Source organism: Typopeltis vanoorti, chromosome 2 (assembly GCF_054136105.1).
Source record: "Typopeltis vanoorti isolate ZY-2024b chromosome 2, IOZ_Tvanoo_1.0, whole genome shotgun sequence".
In the NCBI taxonomy this organism is placed as follows: Eukaryota; Metazoa; Arthropoda; class Arachnida; order Uropygi; family Thelyphonidae; genus Typopeltis; species Typopeltis vanoorti.
Window position 1 is genome coordinate 57,693,025 of NC_143550.1, and position 15,685 is coordinate 57,708,709.

At 37.7% G+C, this 15,685-nt stretch overlaps 1 protein-coding gene across 1 annotated transcript in view; it reads right to left on the reverse strand.

The window, feature by feature from the left end:
• The window catches only part of LOC150109061 (protein kinase C, brain isozyme-like), a 689,445-nt gene that overhangs the window by 250,789 nt on the left and 422,971 nt on the right, over positions 1-15,685 (reverse strand). Inside the window, exon 11 of the mRNA XM_090405188.1 lies at positions 3,085-3,147. Within this exon, the coding sequence (XP_090261314.1) occupies positions 3,085-3,147 (63 nt within the window). The remainder of the gene's footprint in view (positions 1-3,084; positions 3,148-15,685) is intronic.

The following is a 15,685-nucleotide window of genomic DNA, read 5'->3' on the forward strand; positions in this document are numbered from 1 at the left end:
ATTATTATCCTAAGACTTCATGGAGTCCTAGGATATCAGTTAGGAGGTGAGTTTTGTCATGCATATGTCAAAATTTTGTCATACAGCTCATCATTCAAATTCTATGCAGACACCATACTCTCAGGCAATGCATTCCAATCATTTACAACTCTCTAAGCAAAACACCTGCTTCTTACTCTCTTGCTCACACACTGTTATACAGCTTCCAGGGATGACCTCTTGTTCTTTCCCAATCTCCCATCATTTTATGAAAAACCTCTTCAATGTCAATCCTATAACAATCCTTACTAACTTGTGTGTCTCTATTGTATCATCCCTCCTCCTATAGACTGTCAATTCTATCATCTCATATTCCTTTCTTCATATTCACTATTCCGGAGATCAGAAGATATTTTGGTCAATCTCCACTGGGTCATCTAAAACATCTCTTCATCCTTTTGAAAACCACATGACCAAATCTGTGCACAGTAGTCCATGTGTGGCCTAATCAGAGCCCCATATAATGGAACCAGAATCTCCTTGCTTCTACAAAGTCAGTGTCCTATGCATTGTTCCCAGAAATTGTTGTGTTGTCTTCGAAATTTTGGCAATATGTCCTCTAAATTTCAGATCCTTATCCACCATCATCCCAAGATCTGTTATTTACTCCACCTCCAAAAATATATCCCTAACAAGAGTAAATTATACATCCAATCTTTGTTTTCCAAATTTTAAAGCCTTACATTTTCACAACACTGAACTGGCATTCCCAACTCCTGTGTCCATTCACTCAGTCTATTCAAGTCTTCCTATAAGATCACAACATCTGCTCTACTCCTCACAGTTAGTCGCAACTTTGCATCATATTAAAAGAGCTGTATATTCCCATTCAAATCTTTCCCAATATCATTAACAAATAGGCTAAACATCAATGGTCGTAAAACACATCACTGAGGCACACCACTAGTGATTTTCCTCTTCTGGGATGTTGCTCTCCCATACACAACTTGTTGATACCTTTCAGGCAGCCAATCTCCAATCCAATGCACTATTCTAACATCTAACCCCTTCATTTACTTTATTTTATTTACTCCACCTCCAAAAATATATCCCTAACAAGAGTAAATTATACATCCAATCTTTGTTTTCCAAATTTTAAAGCCTTACATTTTCACAACACTGAACTGGCATTCCCAACTCCTGTGTCCATTCACTCAGTCTATTCAAGTCTTCCTATAAGATCTTTGTGTTCTCTAGTTTACTATAAACTTATCATGCAGTAATCCATCAAAAGCCTTTGCAAAGTCTAAACATACTACTACTGTGCATCCATCTCCCATATCCAATACTGCTCTCACCTTATTGTAATAAGTAAGTAGATTACTAAAAACATGACTCCCCTTAGCAAATCCGTGTTGTCCATCAAAGATAATATCATTGCTGTCAACCCATTTCTAAATCCTGATTATAACCAACCTTTCCAACCACTTTAACCACAACAATTAATGCACAGACTGGCCTATAATTTGATGCTTGAATTATGTCACCTCCTTCATGAAGCAGAACAATCTTGCCTTCCTTTCACTTCTTAGGAACGTCACCCAATGTAAGACTCATATTAAACAAATATGTCAAGGCAGATGTCAATTCCCTGGCATATTATTTCAAAATAAGTCATAATATATCATCAAGTCCCATAGCCTTATTAATATCATGTTTGCTTAATTCCCCATATAACTCTTCCTCACTCACAGTCAGTCTCTGCTCCTCTTTATCCACTGCTCTCAAGCTCTCCCTGTTGTCGCATTCATAAGGATGAAAGTACTCGTTAAATATCCCAACTATATTCCCTGCAGCAGTGCTTATACCATTTTCTCCAATCAGTATCATTCTACCTACCATAATCATTCTTATTTTTGCTGGCTACATATCAAACAACTCCCTAGGAATTTTTTTAATTTTTTTTTTTTTATTCATTAGCTAAGTGCTGCTTATACTGAACTTTTGCTACTCTTACCAACCCAGTCACCCTCCTTGCCTGTTCTTTGTATTCATTCCTCATGGAATTGATTATTTTCATTATGTCACCTCCATAATGCCTTTTTTCTCTGAATTGCATGCTTATTCATCCATTTCACACCTATCTTATTTAACCTTCTGACCTTCGGAATATATAGACATTGCTTCTACTAGATAGTTCTTGAATATCACCCAAGCAGCTTTACACTCCTTTCCACCAAACTCCTCATTCTATGCAACCACTTACAAACTATTTCCTGAGCTTCTCAACACCAGCCTTGTAGTTCCACATATACCTTTTCCTCACAGAAGTCCTCACATGGCTGGCAACAACCTAGGTAGTCACTTCATGGTCAACAACTGGAGGGAGAATTTATACCTTATTTATAATAACATCCTCTGATGAGATGATCAAATCCAAAGCCCTTAAATCCTTGTGTGCCCTTGAGTTTTTGAGGGACAACTGAGGCAGTTGTCTCTCAAAAACTCAAGGAACTGATTTTCTTTACTTTCAGTTGCTATCTCTCAGATGAGTCTTTGACTCCATGAGGTCTTGGGGTAATAATAATCTCATCATTTCAGTCTAAATTACCGTAATTAAATCATTCATAATGATCACCCATTTCCTGTTTCCTTGGCTAATTTGTTTATACATTCGCTTGGTCACTATCCTCCACATTACCAGGTCTATAGCAACATCCGACAAAGTATTTCATTCTGTTCACCTCTATCTCAGACCATACTACTTCAAAATTATTACCACTGTTTCCCCCTTCCATCTCTATTTTGTACAGACATATCTCTTTTTCTATCATCAATAGCACATCTCCCTTTTTACCCATCGATCTCTATCATACACTATTTCCTGATCTGTCATTTGTTCCCTCATTCCTACTTTCCTTCACTTCCAAAGTGTCATTTGCTTTCTTTCATCAGCTGTACTTTATTCCACTTTCACAGAAATACATCTGTGTGTACTCCAATTTCAAAAAAAAACTACATAGGTCATATTTATTTTTGAACGGTAAGTAAACTAATTGGATGAATGAACTCAACTAAGATTAATTAAGAGCTAACTACACTTACCTATAAATAATTCCTCTGCTATGTAGAAAATATAATCCGATTGCAATTTCTGCTGCATAAAACCTACAGAAAGAGAGAGAGAGAGGAAAAACAAAACGGATATTGGATAGTACAAAAAAATTTATTATCCAAGCAAACTTCAATACTTCTTTCTACCTTTATCAAACTTCTTTCACTATATTATTATTGGGTATATAAAAGTAATATGAAAACTGAACACAAGAAGCCCACACAATACTTATCATGCTTCTTGAACTCAGAAACTGACAAAACACTCATGGCGGTCTCTGGCTGGCACTATCCAAGCAAAAACACTAATTATCACATCTTGCTAGTGACAATCCAACACAATATTTCAAGGTGTGATCCCTTCTCATTTTCCCTCTTCTTGTCTTGTACTGAAAAATTTTTTATCTCTCCTATAAAATCCCCTTAGCACCTTATATGTTTAGAAGTTGATAGTGCATGGGAGGCAGTTAAGAAGTGTTTGCATGAAGCAATGGCTGACTGTATACCTAGAGTCTGAATAATAAATCATGTAGGGGTTAAATGGATGAATAACACCATTAAGCTTGAGCTCCAAAAAAAAAAAAAAGAAACAACTATCAAGGGAATTTAAGGAGAAAGGTGACCTGCAGGCACATGAACGGTATAAAGCGCACGTCAGAAGGGTAACGAGTGTGGTAAGAAAAGCAAAAACAGATTATGTAAGAACATTAGCCAGGCAGGTTAAAGAGAATCCCAAACAGTTTTTTCGATATGTTGCAAGTAAAAGAAAAAAATGTATATGACAGAATGATTTTAAAGAATGCCCGATGGTAGGGACGTAACCAAATCAGTTGATATAGTTGAATTACTGAGCAAGCACTTTGCAAGAATATATCTTCCAGGTGGTGACATTGCAGAAATGAATGAACCAATACATTATATGGGAATTGTGGTGAATGAAGTGGAGGTCAGTAGTCTATTGCAAAACCTCAATGTCAATACATCTGTGGGATTGGATGGTATACCAGCTCGTGTAGTACGTGAAGCGGCTAAAGAACTGTCAGTATCCTTGACCATTTTGTTTAATTTGAGTCTCGGGTCTGGGTTAGTCCCGAGGGGGTGAAAAAAAGGGGAAAATAGTTCCACTGCATAAAGGAGGTTCCAAGACTGCTGTTGTAAATTACTGACCGATTAGCATATCAGGAATTGTCGTCAAGGTCTTGTAGAAATTAGTCAAGAGAAGAATACAGGAATGGATAGATGAAAATGGGATACTGTATGGGGGACAACATGGTTTTGTGAAGGGTAGATCATGCCTCAGTAACTTGCTCACGTTTTATAACACAGTGACGGCTGAATTGGATAAGGGTAATGGGTTTACAGTGATTCTACTGGACCTTGCCAAGGCCTTTGACAGGATACCGCATGGAACTCTAATCAGTAAACTGGAGCAGATGGGGGATATATATATAGGGTTGGTGAGATGGATAGGAGGGTGGTTGATGGAGAGATACCAGAGAGTGGTTTATTCAGGAGTGGAGTCCAAAAGACGGCTTGTGACTAGTGGTGTGCCGCAGGGTTCTGTTCTTGGACCACTACTTTTCAATTTGTTCATTAACGATATAGGAAAGGATCTGAGAGGAAGTGTTCACTTGTTTGCTGATGATGCAAAGTTGGGTAGAGCAATTGTGAGTGCACAGGATGTCAACATTTTGCAGGATGATTTGGATGGTTTGGAGGACTGGGCTAGGGAAAATGGATGTCAATTTAATGTGGCAAGTGTAAGGGTTATGCATTTTGGAGTGAAAAGATTAGCAGCAGTATATCACATTGGTGGAACTGTACTCCAGGAGATTGATGAGGCCAGGGATTTGGGAATGTTGGTGGATAGAGAGTTGAAGTTTAGGGGGCACATTGCAAAAGTGGCCAAATCAGCTCATCAAATCACTTGGTTGCTGAAAAATACTTTAACAAGCAGAGACAAACAAGTTATTGTTCCTCTATATCGAGCCTTGATAAGACCCCCGTCTTATCAAGGCTCGATATAGAGCTCAATATAGACTACTGTGCCCAGATATGGGTGCCAGGGTTTCTTCTTGATGGGGAGGAGATGGAGAGAATCCAGAGACGAGTGACCAAGATGATAGCAGGTCTGTGGAATGAACCTTATGAGAACAGGTTGAGGATTTGTGGGTTGCAAAAATTGGTTGATAGGCGGACAAGGGGTGTATGATTGAGACATTCAAATTACTGAAGGGTTTCTATAGGATTAATCCAGAAGATATTTTTGAGAATACGACTGGTGGTTGGAGGACCAGGGGCCATACATGGAAGCTGGGCAAGAGTGTGGTTAGCAGGGATGTTAGAACTAGGGTTTTTTACTTGGAGAGTGGTGAATGAGTGGAATAAGCTGCCAGAGTCTGTTGTGGGTGCTATGACCGTGAATGAGTTCAAGGCGAGGTATGATAGATACTGTGTGAATGTCGAATAGTTGTTCTTGACATGATGTTAGGGTCTCCCTCGATGAGTCTGTCGACTCCTTGGAGTTGCCCGAGATGATAATAATATCTGTTCATTACTGCTTATCAACTAAACATTGTAACCAGCACACTAAACAGACCTGCCATCTTAGTCAATCACCTCTGGATCCTCTCCACCAGTTCCTAAACCCGAAAAACTCAAGCAACCAAATCTGTGCACAGTATGATCATATCAAATACTTGTAAAGAGAGATAATAACCTTTGTATTTCCTTATCAATGTATTTTTTAAACAGGATATGATCTTTTTGAGCTATTTTGCTTACTGAAAATTAACTTTACTGTTCACCTTCACTTCCAAATCTCTAGTCTCATAAATTTTTGTGCAGTTCCATTGATGTAACATCAAAGTACATAATTTTACACTTTACTAGACTGATCAAACCAATATCTGTTACATACACTCACTCTATTTATTTAAATCATTCTGCAGAAGTTCCACATCATATGTATTAACTATGGTTTACCAGTTTGTATCATTAGAATATAACTAAATATTATTATTATCATCCGACCTCCATGGAGTTAGAGATTCATCGTGAGAGGTACACACTATTGCACACAATGCTCATCCAACCATGCCTTAAAATGATTCAATATGTGTCTACATTCACAACACACTCAGGCAATGCATTCCATTCACCAACAACTCTCTATGCAAAGAACCTTCTACTCACTTCTTTGTTCACATCCTCTTTATACAGTTTCCAGTGATGGCCTCTTGTTCTACTCCCCCTCTCTCATTCTATGAAAAATCTCTTCCATATCAAATCCATGGAATATCTCATTAAATCATTTACTATATTATTAATGTACAAATTAATTAAATTTCATATCAAGCCACCCTCTTATTCATGTCAAAAGCTTTATATCTATCCCTACTTGTTTCAATTTGTGTTTGCTCCTTTCCAAATCCCAGAGGGTTTGTGAAAGCAATTCCTTTACCCAACTCATCTGCCACTTTTTTTTTGTAAATAGTAAGTAAGTTGCAAAGGCAACTCTCCATACAGTATCCCATCCACATCCACCAATTCTCTATTTCTTCCTCTTATTATTGCATGGGCAACTCCATTGAGTCCTAAGACTCATCATGGGAGAACCAAACTATCAACAATATCTAATGCACCTCTCCTTGAAACCATTAACAGACAAAGCATCAACAACTGATTCTGGAAGCCCATTCAATTCATTCACCACTCTTCATGCAAAAAATCTAGTCCTCACACCCTTGCTAACCACACTCTTATTCAACTTCCATGGAATTCTCTGGTCCTGCTCCCTCCAGCCAAGTGTTGAAATATTTCCTTTGTATTAATACTATAAAATCTTTTAAGTAACTTAAATGTTTCTATCATATTCCCCCCCTCTTTTCACCTATCAACCAAATTTTGCAACCCATAAAACCTCAGTTTATCCTCATAGGAAGTATTCCACAAATTACTGTGCTCAGGTTTGGTCCCAATACTTTATTTATTTCATTTTTGGTCTAAAAGGATTATAAGCTGAATCCATACTATGCTAAACTGCCTGGGACATATGGAACCCCCATAAATTTATTTCATTAGGAGGTGACATATTGTGTGTTAGAGTGGAATTATCGCTCCTGAAGGATAAGTAACTTTGTCGTATTTTACTTGAGAATATTAGGTTAACTTGTAGTTTTTGTTTTAAATGGGTGTGGGATTGACTGAGATAGTTTGTAAGTAAAAATTTTTGTTGTTGTTGTTGTTTAAATATAATACTGTCCTCATGGCACCAATGCATGGACAATTTGAATTTGGGGGATTTTATTCAGTACAGTGTGTGTGTGTGTGAAATGTATTCGTTGAGAAAATTAAAGAATATGTGGAAGGAAATTGAAACTGGAGAGAGAGAGAGAGAGTATGTATTAAGTGGTGTTATTAGGTATTATTAGGTGATGAGAACATAGCAAATATCAGTAGAGTAGACTGTACCAACAGTAGGATGAAAAATGATGTTATTAATATTGAATGTGGAAACAGAGAATGAAATGGACTTTAATAAAGAAATTGCATGCTTGAATGTTATCCTTTATAGGACAAAGTGTGAAACTGAAAAATTGCAGAAGCAGTAAGAGATTAGCGGGGCTGAAAATAGAAAGAAGCAGGCAGTCTGAAGGAATAATAAAGACCTACTGAAAAAATACGAAAAACTAGTTAAGGGGTAATTATGTATGGAAACTCACTGATCAGGAGAGTTCTTAATGAAAGTGTGACAAAATCGTGTTTTCCAGATGCAAAAATTCATGATATTAGACATGCCATCCAGATGCAAAAAGGTAAGTTGAAGGAAATGATTGTCTTGGTTGGTACAAATGATTTGAGAGGCAAGACATATTCTATGAGGGAGGATGTAAAGGAGTTGTTAGAAGAGGCAAAACTGAAGAGCGAGATGATGAAGATTGCAAGTCTCCTGCCATGCTATGATAGAAACAAACTGAGGAGGACGTTGATAGCCAATGAGCATATACGTAGATTGTGCAGAAGGAATGATATAGGATTTGTGGATCTGTGGTCTGTGTTTGACAGCAAGAAGGATTTGTACAATACTTTGGTGTTAGGTGCCTAGAGGGAGTTTTGCTCACTGAGCATGCTGAAGTGCAAATTCAAGAAAACTTAAGCAATTAGGGTGCAAGCAAGTGAGTTTATGTGAAGGTACCCATGAAGTGAGGAATGTGAGAATGACAAAGTGAAGAATCTAGTCTCTCAAGCAAAAATACTGAATAGGGTAGTTAATTCAGAAAGTAAAGGTGGGAGAGGGGGGACCAAAAGGGATGCTGCAGTTTCTATATACTAATGCCAGAAGTATCAGGAACAAGAGGGAGGAATTTCTGGCATTAATTAGTGCAACCTCACCAAACGTTATAGGCATTAGTGAGACTTGGCTAACAGCAGATGATGTAGTTACAGGGATAGAATGTGAAGAGCTTAGTATTTTCAGGGAAAAAAAGAGAAGATAGGAATAGGGCAGGAGAGCTGTTGACGATAGCAGATGAACTGCATCCAAAAAGAAGAGGAGATAGGCAAGAGGGTGTGTGTTCATTTGAAGCAGTCTGGTGTGAGATTAAGGCCAGTAAGACAAAATACACGGTTGTTGTTATAGGCCGTAATTATTATAGGGAACTTCAACTATGGAGATATATGTGATCCTTCTTCTTGGAAGGAAGACAGATCACATGGTAGGAAGGAAATAGAATTTATATACCTACTAAGAGATAATTACTTAAGGCAGCATGTGATGAAGGGGGAATAGGGAGTGTGAGAGTATTAGACCTGGTCACAGGATCAGAAGAGAGCTATTCATAACCAAAGTGACAACATTGCCTCCAATTGGTGAAAGTGACCATGCAGTCTTGACTTGGGAGATTGTAAAACATGAACATTCTGTCAAGAAGAGTATATTTTGGAACTACATGGCAGGTGATTATATGACAAGCTCAGGAAGAAGCTTCTTCAGTCTGTGCCATGGCATAAAACACTGCAGGTAAGGATATTGGCAGTGCATGGGATATAGTTAAGGGTCATCTAGAGGAAACAATATTAAATTGTATAGTTAAGGTAAGGAGAGTTAATCAGATAGGAGTTAGATGGATGAGTAATATCATTAATCACGAGCTGCAGAAAAAGAAAATGCTGTGGATGGTATATAAAAAGAAAGGTGATCAGCAAACTCATGAACAGTACAAGGCACAGTCTAGAAAGGTGACCAGCATGGCAAAGAAGGCAAAATTGGATTATGAGAAGAATCTAGCCAAGCAGGCCACAGGAAATCCCAAAGAGTTCTTTTGTTATGTGACAAGTAAGAATGACTATGGAAGATTAACCTTAATGAGTGATGATGGTCATGAGGAGACAGAAGTAGATAAAACGGTTGAGTTACTGAGTGACCACTTTGCAAGGGTATGTCATATAAATGAAGTTAATCCTGTGGCATATGTGACAGAGATTTATGTGGGAACAGAGGTGGATGAAATGAAGATCCTTAGGATATTGCAGAATCTCAATGTAAATATAGCTGTGGGATTAGATGAGATATCTGCAACGGTTTTGCAAGAATGTGCAAGGGAACTAGCAATGCCTCTGACTAGGCTCTTTAATTTAAGTCTCAGCTCTAGTATAGTTCCAAGGGACAAAATAATTCCCTTGCATAAGGGAGATTCTAAGACTGCAGTAGCAAATTATAGACCAATCAATATCTTAGGTGTGCTGTTAAAAGTACTAGAAAAATTGGCAAAAAAGGGAATTCAAGAATGGGTAGATAAAAATATGATACTCTATGAGGGTCAACAAGACTTTGTGAAAGGTCAGCCATGCCTTAGTAATTTACTTACTTTTTATAATAGAGTAACAGCTAAGTTGGATAAAGGAAATAGCTACACAATGATTTTTTGTCGGATTTTGCAAAGCCGTTTGACAGAATACCACATGGAACTCGGTTACACAAATTAGAAACGGTGGTTGCTGGACAGATATCAAAAAGTGCTATATGTAGAATCAAGGCAAAAACAGGTAACTACTGATGTGCTGCAAGGCTCAGTGTTGGGATCATTGCTGTTTAATTTGTACATAAATGATACAGGAAATAACCTGAAAGGAAATATTCAGTGGTTTGCCCTTAAGATTACTTGGCTATTGAAGAAGAAGAAGACATTAATATGTAGAGATAAGAAAGTTGTTATTCCTCTTTATAAGGCCTTGATATGCCCACATCTGGATTACTGTACTCAAGTCTGGTCCCCCCCACCCTGATTTCTTGGGGATGAGGAAGCAGTTGGGGAAGATTCAGAGGTAAGTGATCAAGATAGTGAGTGGCCTGTGGAATGTTCCCTATGAGGATAGATTTAGGGTGTGTGGATTGCAGAAGTTGGTTGATAGGAGAAAAAGAGGGGGATATAACAGAAATATTTAAGTTGCTTAAAGGATTTTATAGGATTGATGCAGGGAAATGTTTCAGCATGTGGCTAGAGGGACCAGAACAAAGAGTCATCCCTGGAAGTTGAACAAAGGTGTGATTAGTTAGTAGAGATGTGAGGACTAGATTTTTTGCTTGGAGAGTTGTGAATGAGTGGAATGGGTTGCCACAGTCAGTTGTGAGTGATCTGTCTGTTAATGGTTCCAGGAGAGGTAGTATGATAGATTCTGTGGATAGATTGGGTCTCTCACGATGAGTCTTCAGACTCTATGGAGGTGCCAATATAATAATAATAATAACAATTATTATTATTACTGTGCAGCTCCATGAAGTTAAGAATTCATCATAGAAGGATCATATTAACCGCTAATCACATAATACCTGTAAAATTCTCTTTAAGCTCATTTACTGTACCGACTCCTACAACCCATTCTGCCCATTCACAACTCTGCAAAAAAATCTGGTCTTCAGTCTCTAGCTAACTAAATTATACACCATTTTTATGACTGTACCCTTATTCTCTTTTTTATCATGTACTGAAAAAAAATTTCTTGTGTCAATTTTATACATTTTTATTATATCCTCTCATTTCCAACCATCAACTAAATTTTGTAAAACATGCCTCTGGATCATTTTCATCACTTTCTGATCACAAAAAGGATACCAGATACATGTGCAGTAATTCAGATGTGGCTTTATCAATATCATAAAAAGAGAATAGTCTCCTTATCTATGCCTGTCACTGAGTTCTGTAACATCCAGGTAATCTGCTGAGCCATTCTGGTCATTTTGCAATATGCCTTCTAAACTCCAACTTCCTATAATTAATCATTTCCAAATCCTTAGCCTCATCAATTCTTGTAATCTAGATCACTCGATGTAGTGCACAGCTTGTAATCTTTCATCCCAAAATGGGTAACCTTAGGTTTTGCCAGATTAAACTGGAAATTGTGATCCCTCACCCCATATTATTATTATATGGGTATCTACGTGGAGTCAAAGACTCCTCATGGGAGATACACTCTAACCACTATTTGTACAATACCTCATAACCCTCCTTAAAGTCTGACTTGGTGGGACTCTTACAACTACCTCTGACAATTAATACACTCACTCTCCACATCCTTACTAACCACCCTCTTAGACAATTTCCAGAGAGAACACCTTGTTCTCTCCCAACCTCTACATGTACTGAAAAATTCCTTTGGTGTCAATCTTATAGAATCCCTTCAGTAACTTATAAGTTTCTATCATGTCCATTCTATTCCACCTGGCAACTTAACTCTGCAACTTGCATACCTTCAATTTATCCTCATAGGAAGCATTCCAAAGACCTGTCACCAGCTGGTTCACTCTTTTCTGTACCTTCTTCACTACCTCCTTCTCCCCCCCAAGAAACCCAGGTGATGAGATCTGTGCACAGTAGTCAAGATGCAACCAAATTATAGCCTTATAAAGAAGGATAACAAACCACCTATTTTTACTTTTCAATGTGTGTTAAAAATCTAAGTAACCCTTTGAGCTATTTTGCAACATGCCCTCTGAACTTCAACTCTCTGTTTACCATGATTCCAAAATTCTTAGCCTAATCAATTTCCTGAAATCCAATCCAGCAATATGCTGGATTGGATTTCTTTTGAACTTTTCATCTAGAAGTGTGTAATCTTACATTTTGCAACATTAAATTGACAACTATTAGCCTTTACCAACACTGCCAATTTACTTAAATCATCCTATATCACCTTTATCAACTATTGCCCCCCTCCTCAGTTTTTGTGTCTCTGTAAACAACTGAATATCGCTTCTTGAATCATTCCCTATATCATTATTATTATTATTATTAAGATATACCTCCAGGAAGTCAGGAACTTTTTGAGGGATGCCATACTATTTGCACCCAGCTGTTATATCGATTCTTGAATTTATTCACAGCTATCCAATCAATGTTCAGATAATTAAATTAAATTAAAGAGCATTATCCCTAAAAAAAAAAAAAAAGCTATGATACACTCCACTAGTCATCTTTGTTTGTCTTGATTCCATTCTACCATGTACTCTCTGGTATTTATCAGTCAGCCATCCAATCATCCATTTCACAAGCTTCATATCCATTCCCATTTCTAATATCCATTCTAACTTCTGTCATAATTTTCCATGTACTTATTCTATCAAATTCCTTTGCATAGTCTAGCAGTATCATAGCATAGCCATTCCCCTTATCTAATTCTACTGTAACTCTATTATAAAATGTGAGCAAATTACTAAGTTGGGAGCTGCTTTTACAAAGCCATGTTGCCCATCATAGAACATTGTATTCTTATCCACCTCCTGCTGGATTTTACCTCTACCAACTTTTCCAATACTTTAATCACCACTCCTGAGATTCTAACTGGTCTGTAATTTTCTACTTCTGCCTTGGAGCCAGCTTTATGTAACTGAGCATTTTACCTTCTTTTCACTCTGTTGGAACCTTGCAAGAAGTGAGACAGAAAAATCTTCACCAGAGGCACTGCCAGTTTGCTTGCACATTTTAGCAGTGTGTGTGGGCTGACATGCCATCCAGTTACACTGCTATGTTCATACATCAGCAACTGCAAATTCCCAATCTGGATAATGGATCCTTTCAAAGTGATCACAACTATCTCTTCTGCTTCTGTCTCTTTCCTACCACCAGCAGTGATTCAAATTTTCTCTCCATAAGCATTCTTTCTCTTACTCACTAATTAGTGAAAAAAAACTTTTTGATTTACTTTGGCCTACTTGGTTAATTTTCTCCCATAATCCGATTTAGTCTTCTTCTTCTTCTTTACCATTAGTTGCCCATCTTATCACACTTTGTATTATAATCATGGGTATGCTGATAATCTTTTTCTTTATATTCCCTCCCAAACGTGTTTTTTTTTTTTTTTTTGCAGCTCCTGCTTTATATCAAGGATGGATATTAAGAAAGAGATTATGAAGAGAGTTTGAGTGATGGACTGCATCTCAATGGTTTTGGAATGAGTTACCTGAAAAGACTACTGCTGGAAGGAAGTGTAATCAGTGATGCAAATAAGGTATCAGTGGAAGTCAGAAATGATGTAAATGTTCATAAGAGTGGGCTAAGTGAGACTAATCTGAATAGAGATAAGAATGTAAGAACAAGAATTCAAGTTGAACCGAAAGGAAGGTCAAGGAGACACAGTATAAGAAGAGTGGATTCTGAAATCAGTAATGAATGCAAGTATGAGGATGGTTAGCATTGGAACAGCATGAAATACATGGGGGGTGGGGTATGTGAGACACAGGGTAAGGGTGAGCAGACATGATTGAGTGTGGAGAAATAACAGAGTGACAGCAAGAAGAAATGAATTGTTATGCTTATTTATGAATGCCAGGAGTATAGAATAATAGAAGTAAAATTGAGTTGAATGAGTTTATTTGTCTGAAAATATTCGGAATAAGTGAAATATGGTTGGATGAAAAGGTTATCTGGGAAATTATATCCATACAAGGTTGAGATACAATGGAAAAAAAAAAGTGGTATTGGTTTTGAAGCACTCAAGTGCGAAGTGGAGACTGACAGAATGAGATATTTGGTTGAGTGTTGCTACAAGCTGGAGAATGGGGGGGGGGGGGGGGAGAGAAAGAAATGTATAGGCAACTCGACTCAGAGAGAAAGCAAAGGGTGATCATTATGGGTCATATCGATTATGGCAACATTGATTGGAATGAAGAGATAACATCAGGGAATAAGAAGACAGAAGGATCTGTTTTGGGACCACTATTGTTCAACTTGTATGTTAATGACTCTGGGACAAGCTTTTCTAGAGATGTATAGCTGTTTGCCGATGATGCAAAGTTGGAAGAACTATGAGAAAAGCAAATGTTGTGGCTTTGCAGGAAAATAACAAAATACTTTGTGATTCAGTAAGTGAGTGGAGCATTAGTTTAATACTGCAAAAGGCAGGTCTTGTAATTTGGTAGGCAAGATTGGGAATAAAAGCATACCATTAATAGGGAATTTTGAAGGAGGTGGAAAAGATGAGAGATCTAGGAGTGATGGTGGACAGAGACTCGAAGTTTAGGGATCACATTATAAAATTGTTAGAATTTTATTCACAATGGATTATGGCAATAACGAAGAGGACATTGACTTGCAGAAGCAAAGAGGTTATGGTTCCCTTGTATAAGGCTTTGATCAGGCCACATATGGACTACTGTGCACAGATTGGTTGCCTGGTTTTCAGGAAATGAGGATGTATTGGAGAGGGTCCAGAGAAGATTTAGTATGTCAGTGTTATGTCTATGGAATATCAAATATTAGGAGAAATTGAGGGAATCTAAGTTGCAGAACCTTATGAATAGAAGGAGAGAGGATATATTGAGACATAAGTTGGCGAGGGACTGTTACCAGAATAATGCAAAAGAGATTTTTCATAAGAGCTTAGGGAGACAATGGCAGAACATAAGGCCATCCCTGGAAGCAGTATAAGGATGGTGTGTGAGCAGGGGAGTGAAAAGCAGGTTCTCTGAATGGCGAGTGGTTGATGAGTGAAATGCATTATCTGAGAGAGAGTGGTGAGTGTGGATACTGTGAATGGGTTTAAGTCTCGGTTCGATGATCTTTTTGCATGAGAGAATATGGAACTTATGTGATGAGTTCATCGACTCTGTTGAGGTCAGAGGATGATAATAATAATATCACTACTCATCCATTTAACCCTACTTGGTTTATCCTCCTGACCCTGGATATGTAGAGTCCAACATTACCTCTCTCAAATAATCCCTGACCTTTTCTGAAGCACTACTGACATTATTTCTTTGAATATGCTGAGCATATTCCTTGGAGCTTCTTATGTTTCAAGTTGCCTTCTAAATTTGAGGAGGAAGCTTGGAGCAGTGGCAGAACATAATCACCAGCTTTTCAGTTCCATATAAACCTTTTCTTGAATAAGAATTCCACTTGTTTAGGCAATCTCCCAGAACATGCATGGTCACTTTCCCCAAATCAGAGGCTGAGTTACTATTATGCACAGAGTATATGGTATATGGATAGAGTCTTCTGTAGCTACTAAATCAAACACACTCAAAATCCCTTGTTCTCTCCATTACATGCTGCTTTAGGTAATTATCCCTTATTCACTGTACAAATTCCATTTC